Consider the following 16,415-nt stretch of genomic DNA (forward strand, 5'->3'; position numbering starts at 1 on the left):
TCCATTATCCCCTGCCTACTTCTTTCACACATATAGTCTTAGATCCAGCTCAAAGTTTCAATTTTTATAAAACATGTTGCTTTGAAAAAACGGTTCAATGTCTGGAAAGTGAAAAAAACAGATTTATAACAAGTAAAAGAATTAAGAGAAAATCACCCTTACCACCCACTGCCCTTGCATGGACTCATTATCACCACCACTATTATTATACAAGCAGCACAATGAAAACATTTCCTCCAGTAAGTTACCAAGACTGTTGTCAGCAGGTCAAATGAATTATTATTTCCCTGTACTCCCCTTCTGTCTCAGGGAGAAGTGTCTGGAGTACTTTCTCAGTTTGGGGTTCCTGAATTCAAGAAAAATATAGATACATTGGAACAAGTACAGCAGACAATCATCAAGATGATTAGAGGGCTGAAACATAAGATGCAGACAGAAAGGCTGAGAGAGCTGTCAGTCTTGAGAAGGCTAAAGGGCAAGAGAACTCTTACTTTTGTCGCAAACCACGTAACAGAAGGTTACAAATAAAAGGGAACCAGATTCTTCTTAGAGGTGCACACAAGCAACAGGCAACAGAGCAAAGCTGCAACAGTATTCCAAGAAGCTGTTACGAAAAATAATTTACTGCAATGGTGACAAACACAAGAATAGGTTGTCCATCCATACGTCTCCATCTTTAGGGATATCTCAAACTCAACTGGACACAAAGCCTCAAGCAACATGAAAGAGACTGGTACTTTTACAAAGGTGATTGGACCAGCTGACCTTCAGAGGTCCTTTCCAAACTAAATAATTCCATTATTTAAGGACATCTGACATCTCTCCAGACATCCTCAACAGAAGTGATTTTTTTTCTCCACATATAATCTGTGCGCCATGTTACTACCTACTATTTTTCCTACACTCTGAAGCTAGACCCTCTTTTTCATTCTTGCAGTAACGTTTCTTTCATATCTCCATAGATACTCAGTTGTTTCAATTGCTTCAAAATTCAGAATCAACATAATTTACAACTTCTATAAAAACATCTGCTAGAGCTTCAAATCTATTCTATACTGTTCTGTATTGCTTTTTCTAGCAGGAGTTCCTCAATGGATTACTTACACAGACATAAGACTTCCTCTTGTGGATCAATACTGAAACACTTTTGGCACCTCAGCTGGCAAAATTCACAAACTGAACATTTGAGTACTTTAATCTGATTTTACTTCATCAGAATAAAATTTCCTTAATGCATCATTGAACATTTTGGCCTCTGCTTCCACAACCAAGTTCCTCTTCTTGCACAATGACTTAAATAATTTAAGAGTGCATAAGCAAACCCCTCAATAGAGTGGAAAACAGGTCATTCTTCTGCGCTCCATCATTTGGCTACACAACAATTTTCAGCTTCTCATCCTTCTGGTTTTAGAGACCAAGCTTCAGAAATAGTTAAGGAGTCAAGGACTGTTCCCAAACTGAGTCTAGTGAATAGATTCCTGACTCTACTTTAGAAAGCGCTGTGTTAAATCTCTTCAAGACTGAGCAATGGAGAAAACTGCATGTGTCCAATTTCTTTGGCAAGTTTTATTATAATCAGTAACTTATGTATAAGCTACAAAGAAGCATTTCTGTTTCTATGGTCATGAGAACAAAAGAAGTTACTTGGCTGTCCTTTGTACAAGAACTCATGCTGAGATGCCTGTCTACTTACATGTTTTAAGCACTCATGCTAATTTCTGTAAACCACCCACATGAACAAGGATTAATTTAGTTCCATGTTGCCCCTTAGACACCTAGTTACTGTTCTAAATAAAATCTTTAGTGTCTCCACTTCCTTTGAAAAATTAAGATGGCACACTTTTTATCTTTGTACAACATTCTTAATATTATTAAGTATCAACAGTAATAAACTGTAATGCTCAACTCAGTAGAAATACTGCTAGAATATAAAAAGCCTGCTTTGACAAGAGCAGGATAAAGTTCTTTGTTATGGTGAAAAAGAAAATACTGGATTCTACACACAAAAGCATACAAAAAAAAAAAAAATACAGACAAACTTGAGGATACCATGCACTACATCAAATAAAAATATCAAAGTGAAATTTGTAAAACAAACTGAAAATATAATAAAGTCTTTTTAATTTGAAAAATAATTAAACATTTATCCCTTTGGCTAAAACAAAATACTAAGTCTCTGATATATATACACCAATTAAGGAGGGGGAGCAGGGGGGAAAGAATCTTGTTAAGAAATAACAATGGAAATATAGACATTTTATATATGGGGCACAATAATCCAAACTACTAGTGACACAACTTACTTCCACAATGGGAGAAAAGATTTAAAGCCAGGAATACTTTAAATTTGTTGCTCTTCCACAATGCTTTAAAAGCTGAAGAAGCTAAGCAAAATTTTAAAGGAGAACTATGTTGCTACAGGTTTATCAGTGTAACAAAGGCACCCACAGACACACAGGGGGTTTACTAGGAGTGAATATTCCAATCAACACTATTTAGCACTCTGATAAATCAAAAACAGTATCACAGATTTGGATATCAGTCAGGAACACACTACAGAACAACTACACTACAACTAGTTAAAATTTCCTAAGTTTTATTTTTTTTACTAGTCTTAACATGGATAATAATAATCCCACACGTGCACATTCACTCAGACAAAGGCAAAGCCTCCCCCTCAGTTACCTGGAATCACTTGCCTAACAGTGGCAAGGTTCACTCAAAGATACATCTAGATGAATTACCACTCAGCAAAGATGAGGCCACTCAATCTCAAGAAGCTTCTTTAGGTGGTATCCCAACCTAAGAGTTAGGCTTCCTCACAGACCCACTGCTCAAAGGGAAAACCTAGCCAAGGACTTCTCAGTGGGGAACTCTCTTTTTATGGACTAAGTCAGATCTGCCCTATGGTCATTTGTTTGTTTTTCTACCTGGGTCAAGACACCCCATTGGCTGGGAACCCTGTCAGTTGACAGAGGGTCCCACCCCAGCAACCCCCAAAATCGCCATGAAAGCCAGATGCCACTCTATCTGTTGTGAGTTCAGCAGCCCGGCAAGGGATAAGATCAGAAGTTGTTCTAAGTGCCACCAAGTCTAACCCAACAAAGGTGACACAATACCTGGCCCATCAGGGCTTAAAGTGTAGCTATACTGGCAGCTCCAGCAGCAGGGCAGGAGGCACGAGTGCTCTACCACAATCAGAAAGTAAAAAAATTCTTTAAAGCACTCTTCTCCTTCATGGAACCAAAACGTATCAATTATCATATGCATTCTGAGGGTAAACACAGCATCTTCAGAACTCTTCCAAAATAATTTTATAAGTATTTTTTCAACCACGACTGAACAGAAGTCTTCATTATCTGAACGCATTTCTTGGGTTTTTTTGGTAAGGTTTTCCTTATAGATGATACAATATTTATCATCTTTTAAGTAAAATAGCTCAGTATTACTGCTTTCAGCAGTATAGAATTTTCCAACTTTTTTCATTATACATTCCACTGAACATTAATACTACACTGTGATTTTTTTTCAGATAGTATTTAAGCCCCCAACATTTTCAAGCAATCTCTGAAAGCTGAAAATTACAGCAATCAGTTACTTACCCCTTTTTTGACAACAAAATGTAAGTTCCAATTTGCAAAGCATGTCAGCATTCTCATACTTGTCTTCTTCTGCCTTAACCCAAAAGCAGGATTCTGTCATTTCCTGAGGCCTGATCTAGAAAGAGAGAAAACAAAATGTTATTAATTAAATTATTCTGATACTATGCAGAGACTGTGCTCTGTAGAGTCGAAAGCAAATTAAATACTTGAGAGCTCTGTAAAATGTCAACTTTTGGTATATAACTCATCTTCAGAATTGTTAATATATTTCTGATTGAAGATAATCGTGTTCACAGGAAGTGCTTTTGGACAAATTGATGCTAACAATGCAAAGCAATACAGACTACATACTGCTATTCAAGGTCTAAATGTAGCAATTAACTTTTGGTCTAGATCTAAAAGTTAGGTAAACTTCAAATAGTCTCAACAGAGTTGGTCTAACTGGATACTAAGTATTTTAGTTTTTAGACTGTAGCTTTGGTTGCTTCATAAAAGTCATTAAATCTTTTTACTGACTTAGTTTGGTCTAAATAGTTACGGTTTCCCAAACTCAGTAGATTGAGAGATCTGGTATACTTGATCCTGTCATAACAGCAAAGAAAAATATAAATATAAACGGACTCATGTTTTTTCAACCACTACATTTACATAGGTATATTTACACTGAGAACTAACGGAAAGACTTGCTATCCTTATTCCCACAGTCCAGGCTAGATAGATGGAAGACACTTGATTGGAAACTGTACAGCTAGCAGGACAGTGCAGTGACTGACTCAATGTAAACGCTTTGCTATAAGGCAAAGCATAGGAGGACCCAGAAAGCATGCTGGTATCAAGGCTGTATTAGTCTAGACCAGAACTAACTTTCCCAGACATCTCTGAAAGTAAACAGATACTTGTCCAGATGAATCCTGAGTCAGTGAAACATTTTTTTTTAAAAACAATGAAAACTAAAGGCAGAAAGTATTAATAACTTTCATAATTTTAACTAATGTATCATGGCTTCTTGGTGGCTACCAAGAAGGTGGAGACTCCCTATTTGCAAGGAGTCACAGGGAAAAGACAAGGGGTAATGGGAACAAGTAGCTCCTGGGGAGATTTTGGTTGGATACAGGAGGTAAATTTTTCACCATGAGGACAGTCAAACATTGGAATAGTCTCCCAAGGGAAGTGGTAGATTCCCCACATAGGATATTTTTAAGTCTCAGCTTGACAAGGTGCTGAACCATCTCATATAAACTATTGTATTACCTAAAATGGTGGACCCGAGGATCCTTGAGGTTCCTTCCAACCTGGCATTCTATGATTCATTTGCTCCATATAGACTTAATCCTGACCCTAAGCTCTGTGTAAGATTTTACATTAAGTATTTGCCACTAATCAATATTACCTTGGACCAGTTGAGCCTTTTCATGGTGATCTCAGGTCTGAATTCTTTTTTAGGCTTCATTCCAAATGGCAAAGTACATGAAGGTGGAGACCACTGTACTCCAGGCAAGCCTGGTAGAGGCGGCGGTGGAGGAGCACCACCAAAAGCCAGAGGCATTCCCATGCCATTCAGAAGTGGTGGAGGAGGAGGGGGAGGCGGCGGTGGTGGAATTGCTCCATTAGAAGGCAGTGGTGGTGGAGGAGGAGGAGGAGGCAGCTGATTTGGTCCTGTAGCTTCCAGTGGAACTGCAGATGGATCTCCACATATTGATGATAGAAAACCAGGTGGCAGGGAGCCATACTGATAAGGAAAATATTCTCACTCAGTTTCACATTTTTTATCAACAAAACGCTGTAACAAATGTAGTTTATAGACTAATATAGCAAGCCAATTAAAAGTCAGTGCCATTTTTCTTGTATAGGACAATCACATATGACTTATAATGAGGCAAACATGCTTTTTTTTTTTCAAAATTGGAAGTCTCAACATTTGAAGCAGACATATAGACCTGAGAGTGCACACCAAAAACTGGAATGCTATATCCCACTTGTCGTATTTCACTGATCATGATCTAAGAAGGGTTTGACATGTATCTCAATGAAATTTTATCTAGACTACCACAGCTTAGCTCAAATAAAAATAAAAAAAAAACAACCTAGTCTCTAGTGTTCTTACTTATCCAGATTACAGACAAACATTTCAAGTACGTAATGTAGAATCTGAAAAAAAATAGTAATTCTGTTGAAAAACATGTATTTTCCAACATAGGAGCATTCTGCTTCAATAGAATTGAAAGCACAAAGTAATTAAGAGAAAAAAAATCTTTCAAAATAAAAACAAAACAGCTGTCTTGCACACTGACTTATTCTGTACAGTAAGGACATCTATACTGTATCAAGATAGGCTTATTAGCACTTCAGAAAGTCTAAAAAATATTTTCCTACTGGTGATAATATTAACTAACTTCTCAAATTATAATTATGAACAGAAACAGTCCATTTTATTATTTTTTTTTAATTGAGAGAAATACAAGAAGTAAAGGATTTAATATTTTTAAAGGAATTATCTGAATATCAATACATAAAAATAAATACATGCACAACAATGTTATCTTCTGAATTTCTGAACATACAAATTGTTTACACTTACAAGTAGACACTGGACAACTAGGCACTAATAACAAAAAAGAAATACAGGTACAAATACCAAATACAAAAATACAGTAAAGGAACAAGACCAGGGGGAAAACAGTCATACAAGGTGGAAGTATCCGTGCCAACTAGCAACTGACACCATATTGAAACCAAAGGTTCCCCTAAAGACAGATTTAAGAATACTAAGTTGCAGTAATCAATTGCTTGACATTTACAAAGCATTCCAAGTATCCCATTAACAGTGGGATAATTCATAGTATGATAACTAGTGAGCATAATCATATGCTCACTGTCCACACATCAAAAACAGTTGTATTCAATAAAGTGAATGGGAGAAGAATTTAAAGAGGAGAGAAAACCTATTTCACTCACAAAATGTATTGAAGTAGATTTTCCAGTTACACACATAAAAATACTTCCTTAATGAATTATATTAATTATTTATTATTAATGTTATTCATAATTATACACACACTAAATTTTTTTTTTAGAATGCAACAATTTTTGTAATTCTTGTTTTAAAGCCTGTTTGATTTTGATATTAACAGTTAATTGTGATCAGAAGCTTGAATTAGAATTATAGTTTTAAACAGACCTAAGCAGAGTTAAACAAATTTGCCCCACTAAGAAAATTAAACAAGTTCAAAAGCGTAAAAAAAACCCTCTATGATAAAAATGTATTTTTTGACCTTCCTATATGCATGTCTTCCCAATGCAGTCTTTCTTTAGTAATTTTTATACTGTGCTTCTTATTCCAGGAAATAAGACACAAGAAAAATCACATGGTTACACAGTCTCCTTATACAGTTTTTAGAGCTGAAGCAGTTACAAGTTAACTTGAGCATTTGTCTCCAAAATCTGCACTATTCCTCTCCATTACATTTTAAAATATCTATTTACACTTGAAAACTGGAAAATTATCAGGAAATGTTCTTATCCAGCCACAGGTTATTTCTTTCACTGCTGGATATTCATGGTAAGGCTTCAGCAAAGCAAACTGCATAATGAATAATTTCTTGTGGAAAGGGATAAGGATCACAGTGATGAATGCTAATCTAAAAGCATAAGAATTATTACCCTATGTGGCTAATTACTTTGGAAATATATGACACTGAAAGCAAAACCCAAATGAAACATAAGAAATTAGTTTAATTAACAAAGCTCAGGCACAAAAAGGATCATCTGGGAACTCAAATAGCTAATTAACGTCACACAACAATTCTCTGTATAAAACAAAAATAAAGGAAACTAACAGTCAATAATAATCAGTAACAAGGATTCTTTCAAAAAAACCCCTAACTGTACTATCACAATCTGCAAAAGATGCAAAATTTTCTTTCAAAAACAGTATTTCATACGTTCATTTAAACTATTTTATACCTGTGATTTAAAAGCTTGTAATTCTGCTTCAAGTTCACTGATTCTCTCTTCTTTTTTTTGCAGTAGGGCTTGGGTCTCCTGATGAGCTACAAAATCCTTTTCAAACTAAGAAAAAAGAAAAAGAAAAAAAATATTGATACTAGTCAGTGCTGCATACTTTTCTTTCTAACTTTTCTTTTTGTGTTTGTTAAAACTCATGTGTTAACAATACTAATATATCTACTATTCTACCTTCAATACATCCACTGAGCAGAAGTACCATCTCTCTTAACTACTACAAGTCTTCACTATATAAAATGGCATAAAGTACTTTATATATTTTAAGTTTCCATAAGAAACATTCAAATTCCCACTTAAGCTAAAGCTAATAGTAATATGAAGTTAAAACTATGCCACCCATTCATGAAGCTATCAAGTAATCTCCTGTGTCCATCTTATGATCACATAACTTTAAAATTACTTACTTTTTTGGAAAGTTCAGCAGCTCTCTCTTCACATTCTTCTAATCTTGCTTTATCTACACAAATATCTTGAAAAAATAAACAAACACACTTGCGCATATACAGGGAACACAAGATTCTTAATTACTTAGGTTTTGGAACACATATAAAAGAAGGATACTGTAATCTTTTCCAAACATAGTACTTACCTACTAAATGGCTGATATCTATATCTAATCTTTTACGATATGTGAAATCTGGGTCTGTTCCACTTCGATGTAACACTATCTGGGACACACACTCTTCAATTAATTTGAAATACTGTGGACTAAAGACAGAGATGAGTTATTTTACAGTATATTTATTAATGTATACTTAAAATATTTTCTTTGAACACAGTAAGGTCAAAAGAACGGTACAGGCCAACGCCAAAAGCCTCAAAGGACAAATACAACTGACAGTTTATTACACAAGAACAGTAACATAAAGCCTGAAAAAACAGTGGCCCTAAAGATAATTTTTTTTTTATATTACAAACTCTGCATCTCCCCCTCTATGGAAATACAAGAAGGAAGGACTCCCTCCTGCCTTCTACCAGTAAAGAGAAGGCTCCTCCTTCAGCTTGTTCCCTTCTGATTTTGTGACTTTTGAAACTATGGATGCATTGCAGCCCTGCTTTAGTAAGAGGAATGAAAAGCACCTTGGATGGGATGGGTATGACACCTGGGTCACTTGCAGAATATGTAAGCTGTGAATTCAAACCCTTTCAGACGGAAGAGGTTTACCACAGGTGTACCCATGCCAGGTGCGGACACTTAACCTCTAAATGTACACCTCTGCTAGACCATGCCTGAAATGCAAGGTTATGCAGAACACCACGTAGAAAACGGGGCTTTCCTTCTCTGTTTGGTTCATATTGGGTTCCTCCAGTTTTTCCTCAAAAACAACACAAGCAGATTATAGAAAGGAAAACATTTGGCAGCTTCAAACATCTAAGATTTTATTAACTATTTCTCTCTGTAATTTATCTGACAAATTTCCTAGACACTACTAACATGTTCACACTGACCTATAATGTATATAGAGAATACTCAATTACCAACCAGAACATACTCTAAATTAAGCCTATGCTCAGATTTCTATACCAAGTGCACTTCCATGGATACCTGATTTTGACCTTTGACTTACAGAAAGCACAAAATTCCAATGCTACTACCATGATTTATAACTGATTAAGAGACCAGTCCTGATCACTTTTACTTGATGCCAATAAGGTTCAGATCTCAACAAAAAAAGTTGCCTGTATTTATATATAAAATTGTATCAGATGGCATTCTTATTCAAAGCTGATATTTTTGAGTGTGAGCTCACAAAGGAATACTTGCAAATTGCAACCTGCACAGAAAAAGACTAAACTCTATTTATCATTAAGTCTATGGAAGACATAATTTTATTAATGACTAAATGACAACAAAATCCATACCAGACATGTAACATAGCATTAAACATACCGTATAAAATAATCATTTCTTATCAGCAAAAGATGTTGGAGAATAGAAAGAAAATATCCTTCAGCGCTAGTATCCTTAACTGTATTCCACACCATGTTGTAAACATCATTTACTTCAGTAAAAAGTGTTAAGGAGAGTAATAACAAGGAAAAAAAATTCAGTCAAATGTTGACTGTTAATTTTTTAAAAGAGAAATCATACCAGAACAATGTCTGCTATACACTTTATTTTGTTCATGTTTCTCTTGCTGATATCAAAAGGATATTCTAGTTCAGATCTAATATCTTCTAAACGATGAGAGAATTCGATCATGTCTTCTTCCTTATGCTCATTGAACACTTTCAGCTGAATATCTAGTGCTTCATTCTTTATACATTTCAATTGCTGCAAAGAAGAAACAGTATAAATGCTTGCAAAATTAGCATTTCCAAATAAACCTTACGTTTTTAATAACTTCCATAAGTCTGTATTATTTAAAAGTTGAAAATTACAAGAACATACAAGTGAAGTTAAAATATTGAAAAGGTAAACACGGCTTCACAAAGGTCTGCACAACAGTCTGTCATGCTCTAAATCAAAGTCCTGAAATGCTGAGGAATCAGCATAAAGTTCAAAGAGCATACTTCACCTTTTCATTCTTATTTTAAGACTGATTCTCATATCTAACTGCTCATGCCCAGACTTAATAAAATGCCTTTGAGAATAATTTATTACAATTTGTTCTCCCATTCCACCTCTCAAGCTCAGAGTCCAATAATTTAAACAGTAATGCAAAGAGAGAATACAAGATGCTTACTGGCAATATCTCTTTCAATCCACTGCGCATGAATTCATTTCTGATGTGAAGCCTAAAATCCAAGTCATCAGGAGATGTAACAAGAGCATTGATGAGCTGCATGCAAGCTACCTACAACAGAGGAAATAAGCTAGTTTATTCCTTAGATTTCAATGTGCATCACAGCCAAAAACACATAACGAATTACTAATTATATATTACATCATGTCTCATTATCAATATACTGTAAACTTATAATTAAGATACTTATATTTTTTATTGGCCACATTAGGTATAAATACCAAATAGTATTTATATATAGAAAAGCTGTCATGACAATATCAATTCTACTATTACTCCATCATACAACATACCTTGCATCAACAATAAATTGAAAACAGTAATAGGAGAAGGGAACTAGCATTGCTCCTTACTCTTGAATGAAGAGCAGAAATTTAGTTCTATTGCCTCAGAACTTCTGTAAAACTCAGTACATGTACTTACTTAGATTTGCATAATAATACAACTATTGCTTTTCCTCTATTGACATCAGCAGGACAAGCACACTAATTTCAATTCTTGAAATCAGCTGCATAAAAAGACTTCTGAAACTTACTCCACTGTCAGATAATAATCAAGTTACAACAGCTAAACAACATAAAACAACACCAGATGGGGGTAATCAAATCTTTAGCTGATCACACATGAAGCCGTATTAAAGCAGACAAAAAAAACCCCAAAACAACAAAACAACAAAAAAAAAAAAAAAAAAAAACCCCACCAAAAACAACACTGACAAACAAACATTAAAACACCAAAACAAAACACTTGTAAAATGCATGTGTATATATATACATAATATAAATACAGAAGGAAGACAACCAGAGAATCTGTAGGGTCAGTAAAAGATCATTACAAAAAAGAGTACCCAAAGAAAACAAAGACCACAGCAACACGTCATCAAATGTTCTACTGGTGTGCAAAAGGAGTTCCCAAAGTAGAGCAGAGACATAAACAGGCTCAGGGATTGGCAGAAAAACTTTAAAACTTGCAAAACCAAGCCAAAAATAAGAAGTCAGAAAAAAATACTCACTCTTCAAGCATTCAAAGTTTTGAAAAAAAATAAGGACAAAATAACTTTAGTATCATTACACTCAAGTTCTTACTGAAAAGTATGCTAACACTCAAGAAAATGAAGATGGTAGAAATAATACTGATATTTACAAGGGCATTCTTCAGAAGATCCAGACAACTACAGACTGGTAAGCTTGAATTTCTATGGTACAAATAGGCTGAAAGTATAGTAGAGAAAAAAATCAACATGAATAAATGGACACTATGGATAAATGCAACAATGTTTGAAAGGCTCAAGGAGCTGGCAAGACTGCTTTAACTGGCCTAAGTCTGGACTTCAAAAAATAAAAAAAGTTTGTAAAATGTCAAAAAACACTTAGAAAAATTTAGAAAACACTGTTAAGTAACCAAAATACAAAATAATACAAAATAGTGTTACATTTGATGTTTAAAACTTTCTTTTTTAGGAGTCAAAAATTATTTGGCTGAATTAAGTTTCTGTGCTATTTTTTCTAGCTGTAAGTTTGTCTATTTTTTTTTTTTCCCTAAGATACCTAAGTGTGTAATGTAAAAAACTAACAAAAATATTAAAAATAAACCATTTACATGGCTAGAAACTGCAAGGCAATAAAAACATATTCCTGTCCTTTCATTATATTTTTTACAGTGAGATCAATTAGATCATCACCTAATGAGTAACAATAAAAATCTACACATATTAAATAGGAATATAGTTATGGTGTGTTTTCTTTCAGAAAGGTATTTGACTGCTAGTAATGCAATGCAATTTTAAAAGAACTCAGTTAAATTGGAATATAGGCAACAGGACCACTACATTGACCATTCTGTCATAAATATGTTCCCTTGACAAGACCTTTCAGATCTGGGGCTTCTTTAAAGTTATAAATAAGAAACAATCCTCAATTACTCTTCTCTGAACAATACACTTAGAAATCAGCTAAACTGGTAACAATTTGGGGTTTTAACTGTCATGGTGGATTATACATCTTTGTAGTGCCTGCCAGACCAACCTTTATGATAATTCTCACTGAAATCTGTTATTTCCCTAATTTTATGCAATTTGATTCTGTACATATGTCTGCAGTATTTTAGAAACCTAAAAGAAAGTATGACTTATTTATTGTCTTCAAATAAATCTAAATAAAACCTTTGTATTACTCCAGAAGCCTGATTCCGTGCGTGTACTCCGGGAGTTACTATTTGTTACTGCTGAAGCATTACTCTTAACAGTAGGTAACAAGAAGCAATGCTAACGCCAAGAAAGAAAACTACAAATACCAAAAGATAAATAAAAAGAAAATCCTCAGACTTACATACATCTAAATCCCATACAACAACAAAAATGTTAAAGCCACCTAGGGTTCCCAGTTTACTTCTTATGTCAACTGAATAAAACCTTTCAGTAATTGTCTTAACAGCACCCAATAGAGAAGAAATTAGGACTCCCCTGTTGCTCAACCAAGTATTTTTGGACACAGAAAAAGTTCCTCACTCATGTTCAATATCTGTCTGTCAGGGCCTTAACAATCTTGTTAAGAACATGAAGCCTTGTAGACCGGTTACTTTTGCTAGAATTTCTGTAATTAGCAGGACCCTAAATAAAATGCAGCATAGAAAAGTAGAGGCATGGGATGCGAGCAGAGACATGTGCTAGCACTACTCAGAGTAATTCGATTAAACCATTAAGATTGCATTTTTTTTTGCAACAAATTATTGGTTTTGAATATAAGTTGTATTCTTTAGGCCCACAAACTACACAAATTACAATGTCACAATGTGGTGAATATGATCACCCTTGTCTGTAAGTTGGATGCAAAAAATGGTAGAAAATGCAGGCAAAAAAAAACCCCAAACAGTTAAACTTCAGTGCATCAATACCTTATAGAACATATTCTTTTATTATCTAAGAATGGCAGTATTCTTTATTCTCAAAGCTCTTTGCATTTGTTTTGGTATGGGTCCACTTTACCAAACTATCCACTTCATCAGTATTAGTGTTTTTCTTCAGTAGCCACAATGAAAACTTTTACTTCCCCTAATTTTGAGCTTATTTAGTCGAAACCTTTTTCGACCAATTTGTCTCTCTGGAGTACTGAATCTTCCGTTCAATTGCATTTTCTTGATTCAATTAGCTCTGCTATTCAAAACCAGTAATTCAGCACACTGGCAGATGCCACCATCACCTGTACTCCTGTTACATCAGTGAGGCATTTCAATGATTGTAGACTTCATTGGACAACATTTATCTTACAATAGGTAATAAAGTACAGTTCTGCAAGGCTACATTTACATTTCAAATAAAGTCAAATTCCATGTTGTTTGTTTATATCAGAACTGGTATTTATCACACTTCATTTAAACTATCTATGAAGAGACAATTAAGGACTGAACAAACTATATTACTGTGACAATCCCAATTAAGAACAAACTACAGTTTTATCTTTCAGGTAGCAATGTAATTTAGACAAAAGTATGTCTACAGGTGTAACTTCTGCAAAAAAATGGTATTTTATTTTTATTTGCCAAATCAACAACATGTACACATGTGCTATTGAAATTGAAGATATGACAATGAAGTGCAAAAAAATGCATCAGTTAAAAAGTACTGTTATTCTTGGACTCTAGTCAAATTTGATCAAATGGGAATTCAATTGTGGTTCATAACCAGACTATACTTTAGCTTTCCTGGAATAAATAAGATAAAGATCTACTGGATTACACTAGCAAACAATTTCCAGAGGAATACAAAGACAAAGCAATAGTGTAAGTTCCAAATAGAAGCCTACAAAAAGCAGAATCAGAAAAGGTTATACAAGAGAAAGTAAACACAAACCTAAGCAAGGCAGCGCTTAGACATCTACCTTTGAGTAATTTGCTTCATGAAAATTTTTTTGCTTCATCTATTTTTTTTTCTTGATTTTAAAAAGACTAGTGATAAAGACAACAGCAAGAACCTGTTAATACATGACAATCATTTAAAACATGCTCCAAGTGAAACTGTAATTCATTATCTAGCAGTTAGCATGTGATACTTAAATGGCATATGATCACAATAATTTGAAATTAGTTCATTGACTTAGAAGTGGATTGCAGCAAGATAGATCCATTTAGTGAACCTAAAACACATAAGGAAAAAAAGTGTTAAATTCTACCAAGAAAAGGGAACAAGTTGGTCAACATTTTAGCAATACTGCAGTGTGAAAAGTTAAATGTTGGGGGAACATGCCAAAATCAAGAGGAAAGAAAAATACTCCTCTTAAATATGATGAACAGGATCCGAGTAGCTTACTAAAAGGAAGTTTTAGGAGCAACTCAGGGAATATTCAGAACAAAGAAGCTTTTTGCTATCCTAAAATTTACAGTTGGAAAAACAGTACATTATTATTACTCTATGTTTGGTAGTAAGTTCATTTTTAAAAAGTAGCAAGTAAAGTTCAGTTAGTGCCTGTGTAAGGCAGAGGAATAAACTACAGTAGAACTCAGGAGAGTTTTTCAAGACAACAGAGTTCAAACTACAGATATCTGCATTTGCATGCCTATATGTAGGGAGATACATGTATGTAGCTATATGTGTAAGTAAACTCCCATTCTAGTTAATCAGTAGTCTTCTAGATTCTTCTTTAAAACTCTTCTTTAAGATTCTATATTCTAAAATATCTTCTTTACAACACGCACGGAATGACCAAGGCCCTCTAGGATACATTGTATTTACTGACTAGGGACCCAATTAATCAGCTTAAACACTAACACAAAGTATACAGAGTACCATTACACCTGCCACTGTGTGTCCCATTTGGCTTACAAATGCCTATCCAGAAGGGTGAGAATCTCCTAAAGGAACCGCTTCATATCTACAAAACCGTCTGAAATTACATTTGAAGTTAATGTGTTGTCCACTAAACTAAGCCTCGGAGTTCCATTGGTTACATCTGAGTTTAGACATCTAGCACAAATGGTCGATGAGTTTGCCTACCTGCAGACTAAACCCTCTTCTGTGTCTTGAAATGCTAAAGAGAAAGATCTGCCATTTAGGAAGCTCACTTGTTCCCAATCTAAAAAGTTTTAAATAGGTCTGATATCTTCCCTTCATCTGTGTCTATTTGTTTAGAAAAAAAGTCTCAGCCACAAAAATGCCTCGGGAAAAAAAACACAACAAAACACATGACTTTTGTTTAGAAATAACCAATTATGTCTTTTTCATAGTGCTAAATCTATGTTATAAAATGCTTTTAAAACTTTGAACATTCAAATACAGATTGGTATCTAGAATCCTTAAATTATGAGATCTAACAATAGTCACACAGTGAGTTTGTTTCCAGCTTCTAGAATGAAGCTACTAGACTAAGAAATGCAATAGAAAGAACAGATTTGGTAATTTCTTCCACAAAGACAGACCATAAAAACCAGACTGCAAAGAGCTGAAAGAATTCTTAAGGCAGAAAGGAAGCTACAGATAAGTATTTTTTTCAAGTGCTTGTCTGTTTGTGTATTCATACTACACACAATTCCACAAAGTATCCACTCATAATAGTTTGTCTTCAGTGTTCCTAATAAAGAAAAAATTGAAGAATTATCCCAAATGTAACATCATACACCTTGACAATTCTTGAAGTACAGAACACTAAAGGAAAATGCCTGTGACACTCCAGTTGACATCTCTATAAATGTCAGCTTTCGAGACACAGAACTATCAGTCACCTCTTGCACTTCAGATGAGTGGGCCCTAACTGCATTATTTTACACTCAATTACTTTGGGTAAGATTCTGTAAACAGACTGACAGCCTTTGAATTTTCAGCCATGAACACAAGGTGGGAAAGCTGTGTCCATCTCAAAAAAGGTGTTTCATCTTCAATAAATGAAGAGGTACTTCTGTTGAAGTAGTATGAGGTTTAGGGAAGATGGGTATATTAGCTTCCCAGGAAGGCAAAAGTCATTGTGAGCAAAACATTCTAGGCAAATGGTCTATATCTAAAACAAATTCATGAATAATAGTAGGTTCTGGAATTGCAGGTATTTTGTCAGTCTAC

The 16,415-nt window shown here is 34.5% G+C and overlaps 1 protein-coding gene across 1 annotated transcript in view; it reads right to left on the reverse strand.

The window, feature by feature from the left end:
* The window catches only part of DIAPH3 (diaphanous related formin 3), a 236,530-nt gene that overhangs the window by 170,389 nt on the left and 49,726 nt on the right, over positions 1–16,415 (reverse strand). Inside the window, exons 10-17 of the mRNA XM_051623494.1 lie at positions 10,313–10,423; positions 9,782–9,900; positions 9,517–9,633; positions 8,215–8,333; positions 8,030–8,094; positions 7,566–7,670; positions 4,993–5,331; positions 3,603–3,717 (exon numbers count right to left, since the gene is read on the reverse strand). Coding sequence (XP_051479454.1) covers positions 3,603–3,717; positions 4,993–5,331; positions 7,566–7,670; positions 8,030–8,094; positions 8,215–8,333; positions 9,517–9,633; positions 9,782–9,900; positions 10,313–10,423 — 1,090 coding nt within the window. The remainder of the gene's footprint in view (positions 1–3,602; positions 3,718–4,992; positions 5,332–7,565; positions 7,671–8,029; positions 8,095–8,214; positions 8,334–9,516; positions 9,634–9,781; positions 9,901–10,312; positions 10,424–16,415) is intronic.

The sequence above is a fragment of the Apus apus genome, chromosome 1 (genome assembly GCF_020740795.1).
Source record: "Apus apus isolate bApuApu2 chromosome 1, bApuApu2.pri.cur, whole genome shotgun sequence".
NCBI classification, from domain to species: domain Eukaryota; kingdom Metazoa; phylum Chordata; class Aves; order Apodiformes; family Apodidae; genus Apus; species Apus apus.